The 19,568-nt window shown below is 32.7% G+C and overlaps 2 protein-coding genes across 3 annotated transcripts; one reads left to right on the forward strand and one right to left on the reverse strand.

Moving 5' to 3' along the window:
- Positions 1-8,485: 8,485 nt before the first annotated feature.
- Positions 8,486-10,314, forward strand: LOC141696032 (uncharacterized). Its single transcript, XM_074500225.1, has 3 exons — positions 8,486-8,959; positions 9,604-9,870; positions 9,994-10,314. The coding sequence occupies exons 1-3, from the start codon at positions 8,486-8,488 to the stop codon at positions 10,312-10,314; spliced, it is 1,062 nt and encodes a 353-aa protein (XP_074356326.1).
- A 1,644-nt stretch (positions 10,315-11,958) lies between these two features.
- LOC141697258 (telomere repeat-binding protein 5) lies at positions 11,959-19,128 on the reverse strand. Of its 2 annotated transcripts, none has more exons than XM_074501544.1 (10): positions 18,846-19,128; positions 17,139-17,345; positions 16,142-17,036; positions 15,835-16,044; positions 15,665-15,727; positions 15,484-15,563; positions 14,870-15,099; positions 14,320-14,628; positions 13,851-13,914; positions 11,959-12,602 (listed from the first exon to the last, which is right to left on the reverse strand). In XM_074501544.1, the coding sequence occupies exons 2-10, from the start codon at positions 17,214-17,216 to the stop codon at positions 12,432-12,434; spliced, it is 2,100 nt and encodes a 699-aa protein (XP_074357645.1). In that variant the 5' UTR covers positions 17,217-17,345; positions 18,846-19,128; the 3' UTR covers positions 11,959-12,431. The 2 variants fall into 2 exon arrangements, with proteins under 2 accessions (XP_074357645.1, XP_074357646.1); XM_074501545.1 differs by lacking the exon at positions 18,846-19,128 and adding an exon at positions 18,037-18,774.
- Between the last annotated feature and the right edge of the window lie 440 nt (positions 19,129-19,568).

A 19,568-nucleotide genomic window follows, 5' to 3' on the forward strand; every position in this document is an offset into this window, starting at 1 on the left:
ATGTAAGTTTTGATGCTACAACAGCAATTCCTTCATTGGCAAGGAGATTGAAGAAAATGAGGGCAAAGAGGTATAATGTTAAATCTCCATCTGAAGATACAACTGAAGCTGAAGAAGGAGATCAGGAATCTCTGATCTCAAAAGAGCCAATTATAATTGAATCTCTGCCGCCTCCAGCTAAAGACCAAGACACTGTTCCTGATACAGTGGTTACACCTTCAGTCTCTCCTCTTCATGAAGATATTACAGTTAAAGATTCAGGATTAAGTCCAAAAATTGATATCACTAGGTTGCACATTCCAACTGTTCTTTATTTGGAAGCTCCTATAGAAGCTCAGCAATCTCCAGTTCAATCTCCAATCTTAAATGCTGAGATACCAACTCCACCTGTTTCTCCAAAGCATGCTGAAATTCCTACAGTAGATGAGGTTATTCCTGAATCTCCAGTTGCCTCACATACTGTTGTTCTGTCAGAACATAATGAATCTTCTTCAAGTTCCGAAGACAGTGTTTCTGTTGAGACTCCAGTTCCCATTCTGGGAAAGGAAGCACCGGTAAAGAATTTTATTGAGCATGATGCACCTATACCTTGGGAGGATACTCGCAGGGGAGTTGAGTGGACCAAGAAGTGGAATGATTCTGATTTCATTCCAAGCTCTAACATTCTGATAGAGCATGTGTCAAAAGCTGATGAGTTATTGTCAAATTCTGATTTCAAGACACAGCTCAAGATCACTGTTCTCTCTACCAAGAATCTTCAAGGTCTACACCATTCAACTCAAGAAAAGGTTGACCAACTTCTAGAAAAGGCTGAAAAGCTAGATATGGAAGCCAAGCTTGATAAAAAGAGGTTTATCAGACCTATTTCTGAGAAAGTAGAAGCAATTGAGAAAACTCAAGAGAAACAACATGCCCAAATTACTGAGGTTCTGGAAAATCAAGCTTCTCAACATGCTCAATTGAATGAAATTCAAACTTTAATATAACTTCTTCTCTCACTCCTACTATCTGATGCTGCCAAAGGGGGAGAAGATAGTTAAGTCCAAATGCTCAGATGATCAAATACTGAAGAAGACAGATGATGAAACTGATGACCAGGGAAACCCTAGTCAGGGTAGAGGTCATGCTCAGAGTAAACAAAGCACCAAAGTGAAACTAAACTCTGATGCAAGCAAATCTTTTACTCAAAAGAAGACAAGTTCTGAAGCTGCTCAAACTAAAAATATGATAGCAAGTACTGATATTCAAAATCTGAGATCAAGTTCTGATGAGCAAAATCTGACAAAGCCTGATATTCTGATACAAGGTGGAAGTCAAGATTCTCAAAAGTTAATGCAAACCCTGAAGCTCAAGGGAAAGAAGACTACTGTCTACTACAAGGATCCCAAGATTCAGACACTTGATGAAGAAATTGCTAGAAGATTGTTTTTGAAACATAATCCAGGAATGAATTTAGATAATATTAAGGAGGAAGAAGCTAGATTTAAAGCTGAAAAGACGAATCTAAAGTCAAAAGCTTATGTTGCAAAGAAACCTCCAAGGCCTAAGGAGAAAGCATTGTGATCAAAGAGAAAACAATTTCTGAGGCATCAAAGCTCAAAACAATATCATAATCTGAGATTAATCTTAAATGGAATGGAAAGGAAAAGGTTGATGAACCTACAAAGTTTCAAAAGAGGAAAATACCTTCAGTTGTGATAGATCCTGTCTATCAAACTACAATTCATGATGATGATACTCTGACTGAAGAAGATGTTCAAACTCTGAAAAGAAAGAAGATTTCTGAAGAATCAAAGATAACCTCTGACAAAGCTCAACTTGTTCAGAGTCAAGAACAACAAGTAAAAGCAAAATTAGCAAGTTCTGATAAAGTCAAGAAGTCAACTTCTGACAGTGCTCAAGTTGATTTAGACAAAATGGAAGTAGCTGATAAAAAGAAACTTATGTGGAAAAATGTCAAACCATCAGATCCAAAGAAAAGCCAATTGTTGTCTGATTTCATGTCTATTGGGTTAAATGCTAGAGAACCAAGAGATAGGGCTGGACTAGGTTCTGATGAAGCTAAAATCAAAACAGGACTTGAAGTTGCTACAAGAGATCCATTTTTACTAACTGACAAACCTCTTGAAGATGTTACTCAGAAACACCTTAACAACGTTATCTCTGTTTAAGTGGTACTGGATGCTCATGATAAGCATAACATCAAAGAAAATCTGATTATATTTCTTGAAGATGGAAGGACATATCAGATGTCATAATTAGATGTACTGAACAAAACTCTGAAAGAACTTCAATTCTTTCATTACCTTTTAGAGGTAAAGTCTAATATTACCAGGAGATGGTCAAACTTCATACTGAAGACCATCAGAGATAAAGCAAGAATTTCTGGTTCAAGATTTACAGAATTCATTCCATGTATTGTTGAAGATGATGAAAGTGAAATTCCTATGAAGAAGGATTCTGCTAAGCTTGAGGTAATACTGAAAGAGAAATGTCTATGCTACAATGAAGACTCTTCTCATCCTAGGGTAATAAGACTGGGCAATGGTTTAGAAAGAAACCATATCTCTGCTTTAAGGATTGCAATCTATCAGATTGGGAGTCAGAATGAAGAGATGAAGCAAGTCAAGACTACACTCTCTCAGGTCCTCAGGATTAAAGAAGAAAAGCTGATATCACACTTTGTTAAGAATCATTATGGATTCAGATTGACTCAGTGAGATTGGTAAAAACTACAAGGACTGTAAGTTGTAGTTAGTTATACAGTTAAATTTTTTATGCATTTGAACTTAAATGTTTTGGACATCATCAAATCTATTAACTTGTATATTTTGCATAATTTACAAGTTGGGGGAGATTGTTAGATATATTTGAGATGTCATGTCTAATATGTTTCGTGTTTAGTTTTCAGATCTTAACAAACAGAAAATATCAGGACTTACTAGAATCAGTACTTACTAGAAGTCAGAACTTTATATCAGAACTTAAGGTCATATCAGAACTTAAGTACGGGAGGACTTACAGTTAAGGAAGGAAACTGATTTACAGTAGAAGATCGAGACTAAAACAAAAGAAGATATGCATGGAAAGAATTAGAAGACTGGAAGACTTGTATAAGATATCTGATTGATATATTTTAGGAGACAGAATTATATTCCATATCAATTAGAAGTTATCTTATAACTGTGTAGTATATAAACACAGACATAGGTTTACACTATAGGTGTTATCATTATCGAGATACATTATTCATTATAACCTAGTAGCTCTTAGTGATATTTGTTCATCACTACGAGAGAACAGTTCCATTGTAACAGAATTTATTATATTGAATATATCTGTTTACTGTTACTTGTGTTCAAGATCGATTTGATTGTAATAACACTCTATTCAACCCCCTTCTACAGTGTTGTGTGACCTAACAATAAGTTCAGAATAGAAAGAAGGGAATGTAAAATAGTTAAGTTGAGATTACTATATAGGAATTATAGTATTATCTCAAATACAAGTTTTAACTTGAAAACAGAAGCTTGAAAGTACAATTTGAAAGCAACACTACTTGAAAAATGCAACTTCTACATTGAAAACAAATGGTGAATAACCGAGCTTCGGATTTATTAAATTTGAGCATCGTTGATGGTGGTTTCCACTTCCCGGACCTTCTCAATCACCTGAGCACGAATCGCAGCCAACTTCTCCTGATAATATGCCCACAATTCCATTTTCATGTCATAGTGTTTCCTGTCCATCTCCTTGTAAAGCTGGTGAACAGCTTCCAAAGCACGGCCTGTAAGAGGCTCATCGAGTCAAACAAAGTAAGCACACTTCCGGCTAGCACACCGCTCCCAACGCCTACCGGCAACTTCACCGGTCCACATATTAGATATCTCAGGTTCCACCCCACAGAAACACATTTCTTGCCTCTCCATCACAACAATTGCTAAGATAAATATGAATGAGATTATAAACTTATGCTAGAAAAGAAAAATGGAAACTGCTATTTATAGGGAAAAATGTAAAGAAGCCTTATCCCTTTGGATTCATATCTTATCCCAGCAGATTTTGTGGTCATCACTTTTGATTGACATCTTATCCCTTTTGATTCAATTTTCAACATGTGATCTGAAATAAAGCAGAAATCACATGCATTCTGATTGTATTAATTTGAGATGACTACTCACTGCGTATATTGAAGTTTTCAAGAAATTATTGTAATTGTATAGTCATTGTAGCCCGTGAATGAAATTTGAACAACCAATATGAAATTGCCCCTGTTGTTGACAAGATATCAGTGGAAATATGTAGTAGTGATTTCGTAGTGGTTACTTTTAGCAGTTGAAGTAAACGATAAGTCACATGCAAGTCGGAATCTTTTGCCATACTGTATCACAGATTTTTTTGGTACATTATTTTGGATTAACTATTTCAAAAATGCAGAAGCAATTTGCTTTATGCTGCCATGAATAGTCAGCAAAGGTCACATGCTTCCTTCTTCAATTAAATTGAAATTACTACTCAGTGTGTGTATTGTAGCTTCACAGTTGTGACAAAATTTGCAAGTTATTGTGTAGTCACTGTAGCTCGTAAATGAAAATTGAACAAGCAATTTAAAATTGCCCCAAATTCACCACAATTATTACCAAAATTAATATTTTTTGGGTTTTATGCGATGGCATTTTTGTTTGAAATTAAGTTTGCATTAATAAAAAAAATAAGTACAGAAATATAGTAAGGTACGAAAAAGAAGAACACATAATTCAAAGGGAATCATCAGACATATAATCGTCGGAAAGGAAGTTCTAATTTTGTAATAGGTTGTGCTGCTGAGCTTCTGTAAGCTCTCTTCCAATAGCGCGTAGTGAATCTTGCGCAAGTTGAAACATATAGTGACGACTCCTACGCAACAACATTCGAATATTTTCCTTCCTTATACGTGCCACAACTTTAATCACTTTTCTCCTAAATTGTGACCAAGTAGGACTTTCCCCAGCTTCAGAATATATTGTAAGGGATTGACGAACCGAAACCTTTACACCATAGCAATTAGGTCATCTCTCAGCCGGTCGGATTCTTCGCGTCGATAAACCCATTCGTGACGTACACCGGCGAAGTACTCCCTTGGATCACTAACCCTAAGACCAACATAATCATCATCTCTTTCTATTAGCAAGCGGTTGCGATTTATGTGATATGACATTGTAGTAATGTTATGAGTCGTTGTAACATATGGATTAATATATTATATAGGAAACTTTGTGGGGTGAATAGTTGTAACCATGCGAAAATTTTGAAGATAAGATCAAGTGGATAACCTGCAAGAAAATGGTGGAAAATGCAGTTGACATGAAATAAAGATATGCAATAAATGACCTACATTACTATATGATTGAACATGTCATATTCTTGTCATGTTCAGCATTTATGTCATTATTGTCATAGCATGGTTATTTGATTATTTATGTTCAGCAAGTCTTCTTAAACTACCGTGTATTAATTGTGATAATACTTATACATCCATGAAAATGTCTTTCGGAAACACAATCGTTTGAATTACATATGTATGTCTCATCAACCAATTTGTAGCAAATTCATATATTTATATTTTTTCAATTATATTATAAATTACCCACTTCATCCAAATATTTTCCTTATGCTTTCATACCATTTTCGGGTGGTTAAAAACCTTTTATTCAATTTTTTTTCTTAGTTCCAATTTTTTTTATCAAAATAAGGTACAAATATTACTATATAAAGTTATATTTTTTAATTTGGGAGTAAATAACTGTATTTACAAAAAATATAAAAATCACTCTTTCTTATAATAGTTCCCATTTCCTTCTAAGGAAGTATGTTCGGTTACATATAAATATAGCTTCTTTAATATTTTTTCCCTAATTTTTTTTATCAATCAAATTAGTGTACTTTTAGTACAACATTAAGCAAAAAAAATTAAAATTATAAAATTATGTCATACTTTCTAATACTCTCAAAAACCTTGTTGGAATGTTATTAATAGACCATTCGACCAACATGAAAGCACAAAAAGGGAAGAAAAAAAATAGACTACGCCACTTCAAGTGCCACTTGGCCTACTTTTGCAAGATTATGTTCTGCTGGGCTAATTTTACAAATTTTCGTTCAACTTGGCTAGAAATCAAACGGAGCCCAAGTTGTCTAGTGGTGCCATGTCAGGAATGAGTTTGTTAGAAAATTAGTTAGAAACATAGGGTTAACTTGTAATTCAGTACATCTTATCTATTAAACTATTACATTCTCTTTAGGTAAGAACACCTAATCTCAATGTAATTTTTTCTTTGTCTTTACTGTGATTGATTGGTAATTCTCTTTTAACAAAATATATAGGGTTTTGGTTCAAAATAGCATAATTTTTAATAAAGGAGGTCCAAAATAGTGCTGATCTTGAAATGGGCCACGCCATATGGCTGGACAAATACTTGCGTTATTGGATAAACGCTGCCACCACATGCATTTCTTCGAAATGCAATAAGAACTTTCATTTAAACCATTGCAACATCTTTTATAAATGCGTGCAAAAAAATGCAATTAAGATATTTGTTCACTGATAGTCAAAACATAAATATAATCTCTACTGACGTTTTCTTCAAATCTAATATAAATCATACTACGAACTTGGACTCCGATGTAATTTCTTGTTGCCGCTTTATTGTCACCTTGGTGTCATTCTTTCAAGGAATTTTTTGATTTGATAATAATATTATATCATGTATGTATAGGGACTACTTCAATAAAAATCAATTTAGAATAGAAACTAGAAATCAAATAATTTTTTTAAAAAAATTAATTCAAAATATAACACATATGGTATGCAAATCAATCGTTGAGAGATGTAGAAAAATACAATGAAATCGGATTTTTAAAAAAAATTACGGTTTGACGGGAAATATCAAATTAAAAACGGAGGAGAAAAACTGAAATTGGGTGTGGGAGGGTACATGGTAATTGGGTGATGTGATTTAGGGGGACCATTAGATTAGGTAGATTTAATGACTTATATTAGTTTTAAGTTTCTATTTTAATTTTAGTATGTATTTATATACGTGTGTGTATGAGTAATAATAAATAATTGTGTAGATATCCTACATTGGTATTAACATCTAACGCAATTATATTGACGGCTACTAATGTGCCGGTGAAGGGCATATATTTCTTGAAATGCTATATTGAACGGTTGATGTAAAATTTGTGCTTTTTTGGGTTTTTTTCTTAAAAACATAAAAGTATAGCTTAAGATTTACATATTTTCTAGAGTTTAAAACCCAATTTTTTCCTTTTGACTACCATTAGGATACAAAGACAACAAAAATGAAATGTGTCTGCTTTAGGTGGTAAAATGCCCTGACTCAGATCTAGACGGTGATTTAGGCGTTTTTTCAAAAAATCGGGTCAAAATCGGGATTAGGCGGGCTAGGCGGTCAAAAGCCGGTCATAGGCGGTTTAGGCGGAAAATAATTAAAAAAAATATTTTTCTTACGTTTTTATAAATTTAATTCATTAATTTCATAATTTCACACAATATCATGTCAATTTCTAATATAAAGTATTGTTAAAAAGTAACAAGTAATCTAATATATTTATTTTTTCACTTAAAATATAAAAATAACATATTATAATTAATTTAAAAGTGTGAATTAAAATATAGTTAATATTGTAAACTCAGTAATTAGTATATAACGCATGTCAAATGTGTAGATATTGTTTAATACCATTCTAATTTCTTTTTTCAAACAAATATATGACATATTAATCATTATATAATTATAAAAATTAAAATAATATTTATATTTTTTCGATTAATGTTCCGATTAATCGATCTGATTAATCTCCGACTTACTGATTAATCTCTCGAAGGTACCCTTATCGCCCTGGCACGCCTGGCAATTTTTGAAACACTGCTTTATATACCTGCATGTTAGGGGTGTACGCGGTTCGGATCAGATCAGTTTTGGGGTAAAAATCGAACCAAACCGCGAATAGCGGTTTTAGAAAATTGTCATCTGCAACCACATTTGCGGTTTCGGTTAAGCGCGTCAATTGCGGTTGCGAATTTGCGGTTATTTCGGTTCAACCACTTATTTTAAAATAATTAATAATTTACAAAAAATAAATTCGGAATATTAATAAATTAAAATTTAAACTACGTGATAAATTTACATTCAAAAATAAAATACAAACTAATGTTCCGTGTGGAGTAAAGATATTAAAATCATACAAAAATATGGAGGCGAGAGAAAAAAGAAAAAAGAAAATGATAAAAAAGATTATATGTTGATTACATTTTTCATTTGTTTGGTTATATATCTTATAATGATTATGAATCTTATGAACGAAGTCTTAACATTAACCTAAGATTAGTTAATAATTATATGTCACTGAGTTTATTATTGAACATAATCATGAGTTACTTTCACAAGAAGAGGTACGTTTTCTTCCATCTTATCGTTTTATGACAAAAGATGATGAAAAACGTATTCTTTTATTGAAAGATGGAGGACTTAATGTGAGACAAATCATGCGTGTGATGGAGCTTGAAAATAATGTTAGACATGGTCATCTTTCATTCACTTCAAAAGATGTTCATAATTTTTTTAGTAAAATTCGTAGTGAGAAAGCAAAAAATGACGTGCTAGACTTTTTTGAATATTGCAAGATAGCTAAAGAGGAGAATCAAAATTTTCAGTACTCTGTTACACTTGATGATGAAAGAAAAGTAGAACATATTTTTTGGTCACATGCCCACTGTTTTACTTGGTACCAATTATTTGGAGATGATGTGGTATTTGATACAACTTACAAGATTAATGCTTACGACATGCCATTGGGTATTTTCATTGGAATCGACAATCATGGTAGAACTATATTATTTGGATGTGCTCTTCTCCGTAATGAGACTAAAAGTACATTTTCTTGGTTGATGAAGGTAAGCTGAAAGACATTTTTAAAATTTTTTATAGTTGTCCTTTAATTTAAGTTATTTACTTGTTTATTTGTGTATATATATTATATGCAGACACTTGTGTCCCTAATGAAGAAGTCTCCTAAATCGATGATCAAGATCCTTGGATGACACAAGCTATTGCAGAAGAAATGCCTTTAACTAAACATGCCTTTTGTATATGGCACATTACATCAAAGTTTAGTAGTTGGTTCACTGGAATTCTCCGTACACAATATTTTGAATGGTGTTCAAATTTCTATACTTTGTATAGAGTTGATACTTATGATGAGTTTGAAAATAGGTGGCCTGAAGTGATTGGGAAATATAAGTTAGAGAAGAATAAACATGTGCGAGGTTTATACAATATAAGGCATTCATGGGTACCTACTTATCTTCGTGAAAACTTTTTTGCTCGAATGACCACAACAGGAAGATCTGAAAGTTTCAATGCATTTATCAAGAAATTTACAAGATAACGCATATGTTTAAGCCAATTCATAAAGCAAGTGAGTATATTTGTTTTTTTTGTTTTATAAAAATATAGTTATATTTTATTATGAATGGTTTTTATTTCCTACATTATTAGTATGATATAGTTTTATTTGTAATATTAATATTTTCTATAGGTTTATTTGGCTATTGAAGATATGGGACAAAATCAGTTGCAAACTAGAATGTTGGAGAAATACAGAGAAGCTTCATTGCGAACGTTATCTCCACTTGAAGAGCAAGCACAAAATATCTTGACTCCATTTTCTTTCAAAAAATTTCAAGAACAATTTGAAAGAGCTACTCACTATGTTGTGTCTAATTACTTTGGTGGATTTATTGTGCAACATTATACTGGAGGTGGTACCCAGAAGCATGCAGTTGGGTGGAATGGACAAATGTTGGTGTGTTCCTGTAAACATTTTGAGTTTTGAGGTATCATTTATCGTCACATTTTGAGTGTGTTTCTTCATCAAGATGTGTTTACCATTCCATCTTCATATTTTCCATTGCGTTGGCATAGTAAGGTATTATTTGATCAAGAGGAAGTTGATGTGGTTGGTGAAACTAATGGAGAAAGCAATGATTTTGATAATTTAGCGGGTCCTGTTCAATGCCCTCCTAAATCCAAGACCAAAGGACGTCCAAAGAGTAAAAGAGCAAAAGGAGGAAAGGAGGTGAATATGAAGCAAGTGAAATCATGCAGATATTGCAAGCAACAAGGTCACAATTATACTACATGTCCAAAGAAGGAGAAAGATGAAGAAAACCATTTAGAAAGGCCTGAGAAACAGAGCAAAAAAGTTGCAGATGAAAGTTTGAATCCTATTTATCATCTTAAATTTTAAAAACACTATTTGTACTTAAATTTTTGTTTAGAATTGTTTGCATTAATGTATGACCTAAGACTTCTTAGGTACATTTTTATTAAAATTGCAGTTTAATTTTTTTTTTCCAGTATAATTAATGTTTTCTAACTCACATGAATCGTGTGGTCGGGCACCGTATATTAATATTAAAAAACAATGATTTACTTTAATTAAAAAAATCAAATTATCTTTGTAAAATGAAATTGACTATTTTTCCTCATTTTATTTATATTAAAGATGAATACAATTAAAAAGAATGTGAGAATTTTATATTGAGAAAAAAAATTGATTTATTGAAAATAAACAATATTAAAAATAAACACAAATAGAAAGAATTGTATAAAATATAAAAAAAAATTAAGCAAACATGTCTTTCTAGTTGTATACAATTAGAAAAAAAAATAAGTAAAAATGCTTCTGTAATTATATTTTCATTGTAATATTTAAATTAAATACAACTAGAAAAGAATGTGAGGATAATATAAAAACAAAAAAATTGATTAAAGCATGTTATTGAAAAAAATAAAACAATTTTAAAGATGAATGCAACTAGAAAAAAATGTAAGAAAGACAAAAAAAGAGAAATAAGAATTGACTAAAGAATGTTAGCTAGAGTTAAGCATTAATAAGGTAACAATGTTATTTTTAATGTATTTTTGCTGAACGTAAAAAGTAAGCTGACAATCATTAATTATCATTGAAAAGTGAAAATTTATAACTTTTAGCGTGTGTCCACACAGTAGAAAACCCTAAAAACGATACTTACATAATAAATGCTGCTCCGTACAAGTTTGGAAAATATTAAAACCCTGGGAAATATTATTTTCATAACTGGACTGAAAAAATGATAATACTCTTGTATAAACTGTTGATTTATGCGTTATTTATATATTTCAGAATACAGTTTTATCTTTTCACTTCAATTTTACTCTAGAAATTAATAATCATCTTTGAAAATAACTCTTCCCTAAAAGTACATAAAATTTCAAATATCTGTATTAAATTTTTGAATAAAAAGTAGCTTAAAGTACAAATTAATCAGCATTTGATCCTGTTGCATTAGTAGTTAGTACCTTGATAAACAAAAATTTAAGTAAATTTATATTGCAAAATGGCAAAAAATAAATGCAGAGACATGGATTCAGTTGTAAAATAGAATCTTACAACACCCATTTTTAATGTTGGTCAAAGGTGTTAGGTTGGTGACTTGTACTATACACCATTTAACAGTTCAATGAATCCTGTCCAGTATTGACATCGAATTTCATAAATAACTACGGTATTTTCTATTTTGACTTTAATCATTAAAATGCAATTATTTAAAAGCCTTTCTTTCGTAGTCAAGTATTGATTGGCTTCCTCTTTTCAGTCAATTCAAGATGACACTTGGAGTGCTTTATTATTTTTGTGTTTCATATCTGGATCAATGAGTGATTTACTTTAGCATAACCACTTTATATTAATCATTATCAACAATAATTAGATCTATTCAGATACTACTTTTAAACCAAGTTGCGGTTAAGCTGGCATATGTTGTCCCCCTCCGCAAATTAGAAGCGGCTATGTAAATTAGAAAGAGCTATGTAAACCATTAACCAATACTAATGCAAGTTCAGAAACAAATCCAAAAATTAAAATTTTGCATTCACATTGTATACTTTGATTACATCTGCTGCAACAGAACTACAGTGACATCCAAGAAAACAATCATCTTGGATTGGAGTGAAAAAAAACATCTCAAATCCTAGGACAAACAAGAGATCGCCATTAAAGACAACAGGTACAACAAAATAATAACCTACAGTTTCTCGAATTTACCCAGAAAAAACATCCAGATTTAGAGAAACCTGCAGTAAGGAAAACGCCGCCACCTTATTAACAAAAAGAATTCATTAGCAACGCCTCTTATTCTATCATAGCCAGTCATGAGGCACCGAAGTCTCCACCAGCGAAAAACAATTTCCAGGAGAGCCGCAAAATATACCTATACCATGTCGTTAATCTTTACATAATAGTTGTAATAATTATATAAAAGTAGTTAGGCCATTATAAACTCGATCAGAATATTGGTCAGCTTGCTAACTACACCAGTGATGTCAAAAGAGGAGGAAAGCCTCCGAGTGTTGCTTCAGTTGTTGCTTGGCTTGCTGCTGTGACCAAAAAGCATGAGCTGCTAGGACCCTGTCAAGGAGTTCCTGAGGCACAGGCTCCCCTCTTCTCTGCTGAGGAGAAATTCTTGCTGTGTGTACCAACGTTTTCCACTTGTCCTGCATAAGCCCGGCCGTGAACTCATCATAACCAATCACTATACAAACCAAAGAAGGTAGTTGACAGACTTAATTTGCAATTAATATCATTTTGTTTTCTTCCATGATTAAAGTAGTTAAGGCTCCTCAGAGAACTCATTCGCCAAAAGAAATTCGCTTCAAGCATATATACGTTTTGTTATTTTAGATCTGTATAGACATATACTTTGTGCAAGACTATTAAAGAAATTACCAGCAACATATGTTTATAAAATAATAGGCTTAATTATAACTTAACCCTTAATATGTCACATTATACACATAAACTCTTAAAGAAAAAAGTCATATATTTTAACCCTTGAAGTATGAGATTTGTTCACTTTAACCCTTTTGTCAAAATTTCTTCCAATACTGCCCTCAACCTCAAGGTTATTATGTCCTCAATCAGATACTTCAAGGGCAACATTGTTCGCCAATTATTTTCTTGTCATTTTTTATTTATTAAATAATATAAAATATATATAAATGTATAGGATACTAATTAACTATGTATTATTATATTTAGTTTACTTTCGGTGAATCTTACTAGAATTATAAATTTTACTTATAATAAAAACTTGCAAAATTATAACATACTATTAATATCTAGCATATATGCAATTATAATCGATATAAATTAAAACTTATTTGATTGTATAAACTATTAATATGATAAATACTATTATTAAAAAATTAGATATTATATATTTTTTAAATATTTTTTTGCAAAAATCAAAACAAGTATATAAAAAATGATTAAAGGGTTAAAGTGTACAAAATTCATAATTTAGGGGCTGAAGTATACAATCTTTAAGGGTAATATTGAGAAAAAATCAGCAAAAGGTTGAAGTGTACATAACATATAGTTAAGGGGTCAAAATGTACCATTTTTTTGTTCAAGGGTTCATGTGTATATCAGGTTGTACTTTAAGGGCTAAATTATAATTAAGCCAAAATAATAAAGCAATGATGACACCTAAACAGTTTACCCCAAGAGAAGCAACAAAAAGTATGTTAATGACATCTTTTTAGAAACAACAGTAAGACCCACTCTTTAAGTCAAGTGTCTGCCTAGAGTAGAGGCAACGAATAGTTGGAATAACCTTAGAATCAACAAGTATTATGTACCAACGAATGATGCAGAAGCAATGACAAGGGTAGCTTCAGGAATAGAAGACCAGATAATAATAAGAGCCAATTATATGCTGGAAAACAAAATTGATTCCTTACCTTCAAATCCACATATGTTCTGTGTTTAGCATTGTCAAAAGCTCGCATTTTAACATCGCGCCATCTGAATCAAAATATTAGCATCATAAGCAAAATCATTATTGTTATTTTAATTAAAGTACACGAATTCAATATAAACCAGAGTCCAAACTAAGCAACATCATTTGTAAGATATTTTGTTGCATAAAAACTGATGTCTATAGGCTACATTCCTTATAAACTAGTTCAGATACCTTTCCCTGAGCACACAAGTACATCATGGAAACATTTATTACTCACTCCCGTTTTTCTTTGCAAAGGAAATATCATTCAGATGGTAAATTCAAAATCTGATCAGTCTAAGCTCTGCTTAAACCCTTATATAGGGTGGAGAAACTAAAAAATAAAGAGAACAGTACCATTTGTGTCGAACTTCTAGTTATACTAAAAATTTACATTCAAACATGCATAAATGATGTCACCACCATACCTTCCAGTTCCTAGCTTCTCAACAGCTTGCACCAATGCTTCCACTTCCGAAACAGAGAATGGCCTGCGGATTCTGCGCTGACCAACATCTATTCTTTTGGATTTTCGCATGGAAATTGCAGATAGTGGCTCAACATTCATTTCTGGAGCAGCAACCAAGGCTTTTGAATCAGACAGGCATTTGTCTATTGACATGTCCGGAGGAGAAGGTGCTGAATCATGATCACTCTCAATTATGTTACTGATATTTGTTGAAGGAAGCTCAGGTGAAACATCAGAATTCCCCTGATTAACCGAAGTATGTGGGCACCTAATCAAAGGTGTGTTAGGTATATTTAGCAAAATTTCAGATAATGAAAGTCTACCTTCTTTAATATCAAGCAAAAATACACTACAAAGCAGATAGCAACACAACACAAGTACAACACATTAAACAAAGGAAAATTGAAAAACAGCCAAAATAGTTCACACTTCTGGACAATTACATACAATGACAAATAAGTTAACATGTCAAGAAAGATGAAAGGTCAACTAGGTCACAACAATCTCACCTAGTTAACTGCGGAGGTGGTATAAACGAGTGATCTTCAGGACATTGAGTTGGGGGTACTTGGGAACACAGAGGCTCCAAAGTGAAACCCAGGGCATCGTTTTTGTTATTATCATAAATTCCAGTCTGCACCAGGGTTTTGTTATCATCTCTAATTTTCTTTCCTTGAAAAATTACACCAACGCGAAGTCCACCACCAAGTATAGCTGTAACTGCTTCCAAAACTGTTCTCTGCAGAATAATCTAACCACTTTAGCACACTAATTGCTGTTGAAAATAATAATAGACTAAAAAACAGCAATGTGTATACATAAAAAACTAAATAAAATCGATTTACTAAATATTAGCGGGCAGATTAAAAATCAAGGAATTCGACCCTAAAACCTACAATTGGAAACAAAAAAAACCTATTATAGACTACTTCCCAAACATGGTTTTGCAATTATAAAACGTGGTATTATCAAGTTGATGTCCACTATGCACTGCCGAGCAGTCAAATGTGACATGCCTCCTCACCAACATACAGAGTTGGATGCACCAACTTTTTGAAACCTAAACTGCTATAAATTAAATTAATGGAAGTTTCCGAAAATAAAGCCAAATATATTTACTTGCCTTCAGAGAGCCAACAGTTGCAGTCTCTGGAATCTCAAAAAAAAGCTCTGGAACCCTAAAAGATTTGATCTTTAGCTTCACTGAAAGAAAGAATAAACTTAATTACATTGGAATCGCGTAGAAAGTCATCCACCAGTCAAAATCAGTGTACAGATGAAAACTCGAGTAAAGGTTGTCAAACCACGAGAATCACGTGGCTGAAAGCATTTCTGCTGACTTGCTGCGAAAGTTGAAACTCCATTTGCTGTAAAAAGTTTTCATCTTTTCAGTCTAAAAGATGTGGAAAGGAGGAGAAAAAAGAGTTGCTTGTAAATGTCTTAAGAGTTGAGACCATCAAAAATAGAAATAAACCTTCATGCAGAGTAGGAACAGAACCAGAAGCATTTTCACTGTAGATCTTCCCAGGTGAAAAAGATGCTTCATTGTTTCTAACCCTTTCATACGCATTTGTTTCAAAGCTATAGTTGTACAGTCTTCTCTTTTTAATAGGATAGTCCCTCAAAGACCTTTGGCGTTTATAACCATTTGCCTTGTTGTGGTAAACTGATTTTGTTTCTAATCCTGGATCATTATTATTAAAGAAGATCTGTCAAATAACCCATGCCATCACAAATGAAATGAATGATGGATTAAGATTTAAACAAAATCAATGACTTACCAATATTGATGCAATCTTCATTGCTCATTTTCGGAGGAGCTTTCCAATATCTGGATGCCAGTAATCTTTTGATTCTTTTGTCACCCATTCGGGCTGGTGGCTTGAAGGCCTTATTGAATTTTCTAGGTGCAGTGCACCCAGAAGAGTTTTCGTCACCATCTCTAACAACTAACTTTACATTATCCCTACAGGCCGGGAAAGAACCGCGAGAACCTTGATCCCTGAATATACCCTTCTTTGAGCCTTCATCCAGAACAGAAGGCTTGACTGGTAATTTAAAACTATTGGCAGCATTACCTAGTGCATGAGGTTTTACGTCCTGCACAATCAGATCGTCTATACAACATGTATCAGCCCTAGCACTACGGGGCTCTTTCCCAATCATTGCTGGTTCAGTTTTGATACAATTCTTATTTTCAACTTCTAATCTAGAAAAAGAGATAGTACTGCCATAGTGCTCCGCATCAACCTTGGAAAAGTTTTGACGTTCCTTCTTGCTTTGATCATTAACTAACTTTGCAGCAGAACCAAAAACATCTGATCCATCGGAAGTAGTAGTTATAACAGATGCAAATGCTGAACAATCATCATTCTGAGCATTTGACACTTCCTTAATATTATGTTTCGCAGCAGGTGCTTGTGAAATAATCTCAGATACGAAAAAATTCCTGCTACATTTTTCTTCAACATAAGGGATTAATTTCTCAGAATTATCTTTCGCCGCTTTTTCCTTCTTGTCAGAATCATCGCCACCTGCACCTTTATCTACTCCACTTAACAACTCAATAGCACCGGGATTATCTTCTTCTTCTAGCAACTTTCCGGCAACAGTAGCCAACAAGTCGAACGCACACATTTGATTATCATCAGCTTTCCTTCTATATGGTACCCTCCTCTGAAAAAAGAGAGAAAAAATTTTAGTTTGAAAACTAGTGCTTAAGACTAAAATGGGGAACTGGAAAAGGATGAGCTATCCAGGAAAGTTAGGGACGCTTACTCTAGCGGATCTCGCGGCTCGGGGAATTGGAGGTACCTCATAGCCATAAAGTCCATGGTTTAACCTCTTGTGCAACATATTATAGTTTTCATATCATACTTATCGAACAATATTATCAAAAAGCCTCACCCTAACAGAAGTAATAACAAATTCCTAAATCCTTATAAACCTCAAAACCTCCCCATCAGTTGAACAATGCATGCAATCCTGTTTGCAACAAAGAAGCAAAAATGAGTCACTGCTACGAAACAAAGTGCTCTATTTCTGGCCAGTAGTAGCTAAATTATACAATAGTAATCAAAAGTATCATGTACATATAAGACAACCAGAATCACTTCTGCTAACATAATAATTAAATCTTTTTACTAATGCAGAACAAGAAAACCATTACAAGCTTTAATAGTTCAGTGGGGAACAGAAACCAGTAAAAAAAATATTATGCTTACTATGCTCAAGTAAATGGGACGAGATCATGAAAGCACACTCTCTTTACATCCAAAATGTTTAAAAAAATTGCAGGATAGTAGCTATCAGTAGTACAATTGCAGTAAACGCAAATCAATTCGAAAAAAGAAGTGATAAACAGTTTAAAAAACAGGTTCCACCTTGAAGTATTGTTTCAATAAATTATGTGATCCTAAATTCGTAGCCCCTATGAAATTTCCAAAAAAAGGTATAAAAAAGGTGGAACCTTGTGACGGCCAACCCAACTGCATCACCATACTCTAATTGTCATAAACAACAAATATGGGAGCTTACAACTTTCCAATTATAAAACTATATTTTATTCATCTGAAGACATAACAATGAACTAAAACAGGGCAAAAACCTCAAAAGATCCAAATATATATGACTGTGCCTAAACAACCATAACAAGCATATCAGATCCGGTGTTCACCTGAATTCAAAATCTTCCTATCATTCAACTCAGTTTGTAAAAATGTACCTATCACTTCCATAATTCACTCGAAAATCGGGATCCAATTGTTTTACATTAGTATAATTGAAGAGTACACATTACCAAGATTTTCTTTTACACACAGGCATAGAAAAACCTCTTAACCAACAAATGATAATGTTTATATAAGAAATAGAAGTAAAAACATAACCTTTTCTGGAATAACTAATAAAAACAGATATGTAAGTGCCAAATAAAACCTTGCAAAACCCTTGTCATAGAGAATCAAGACCTAACATCTAAGTGTTTCACACAACACTGAAACCAAATCAATTCTCTTCCATTCCATACATAAATACTATATGATTTATGTGTGTGTAGCATACTAGCATGCATAAAAAAATCATATAAAAACCCAAAAACCAACCAAATCAAGAAATAAAAATAACAAGAATTTTAGATGATATGCACACACAAAAAAACCATAAAATGCTGATAGAATCATGGATCTAACAACTTACAAAAAAAAAAAAATAAGACCAAATTTACAAATTACACCCTAACACTCAGATCCAATCCATATAAACCAAAATTTACAAGAATCACCAAAAATCAAATAAAAAAAAATTCATCAAAATTTTAATTATTTAAAAGATTCACTACAAAATGAAAAACTAACAAGATTCAAAAACCTTATCAAACCCACCATGCAATTTTAACTTAATCTTCATACCCACAAACACAATTCCATAAAAATCACAATAAATTATGCAAAATTTCAAAAAAACAATAAATCAAATCCATCTAACCTGAAAAGCACCAACTTTTCACCAACCAAACCTCCAAAGTTTCGATCTTTATCAAAATCCCAACTAAATTATGCAAAATTCACCACCAAAATCAAATGCAACACACAAAAAATCCATACAAACCATTAAAAAGTCACCCCATGATCACCCTTTTTCTTGATGTTCAAAAAGATTCGAAATTTATTTGAGAAGCAAGCCTTTTAAACATACACACACAAATTGTATCTATAATATAATTTAGAAATGCAGAGAAAAACCCTGTGAAAACCACCCAAGACAATAATAAAATGCTTAAACCCCAGTTATATATAAATAAATAAGTTTACCGGTCAAATGGGTAAGATGGTGTTAAGGTGACTGGCTATAGCCGGTAACATAAACTGCCTAAAGACCGGTTCCTCGCCACATAGTAACCCAACACTTCTTACCAGGTAGATCCCAATGTCGCCACGTGGCGAGTTTTTAGATCTTAGTGGACACGAATTTTTTGCACGATCGATATTTAAGGTGGGTCACCAAGAAATAAAATTAATAATTTTTTTTGTAAACGTTAATTTATTCGGATAATTTTGTGGGGATGGATTACTTTGAATTTATTTTGTTTCTATATTTAGATATTGATGTAATAGTAGGAGACGTTTGTTTTGAACAGTTGAACGAATGAAGACTTTTTGTTAAAGTTGGGTTTAACTTGCCAAACTTGTGATAAATAGTGATGTTTGA

The sequence above is a fragment of the Apium graveolens genome, chromosome 11 (assembly GCF_009905375.1).
Source record: "Apium graveolens cultivar Ventura chromosome 11, ASM990537v1, whole genome shotgun sequence".
Lineage (NCBI taxonomy): Eukaryota > Viridiplantae > Streptophyta > Magnoliopsida > Apiales > Apiaceae > Apium > Apium graveolens.

Excerpts from the sequence above, each read along its gene's own strand:
- LOC141697258 (XM_074501544.1), bottom strand. The coding sequence starts at position 17,216 with ATGTTGCACAAGAGGTTAAACCATGGACTTTATGGCTATGAGGTACCT. Across the intron at positions 17,037-17,138 it reads GAGCCGCGAGATCCGCTAGA|AGGAGGGTACCATATAGAAG; the intron begins GTAAGCGTCCCT and ends CTCTTTTTTCAG. Across the intron at positions 15,564-15,664 it reads TCAGCCACGTGATTCTCGTG|TGAAGCTAAAGATCAAATCT; the intron begins GTTTGACAACCT and ends TCTTTCTTTCAG.
- LOC141696032 (XM_074500225.1), top strand. The coding sequence starts at position 8,486 with ATGACAAAAGATGATGAAAAACGTATTCTTTTATTGAAAGATGGAGGA. Across the intron at positions 8,960-9,603 it reads CATTTTCTTGGTTGATGAAG|GTTTATTTGGCTATTGAAGA; the intron begins GTAAGCTGAAAG and ends TATTTTCTATAG. Across the intron at positions 9,871-9,993 it reads GGTGGAATGGACAAATGTTG|GTATTATTTGATCAAGAGGA; the intron begins GTGTGTTCCTGT and ends TGGCATAGTAAG.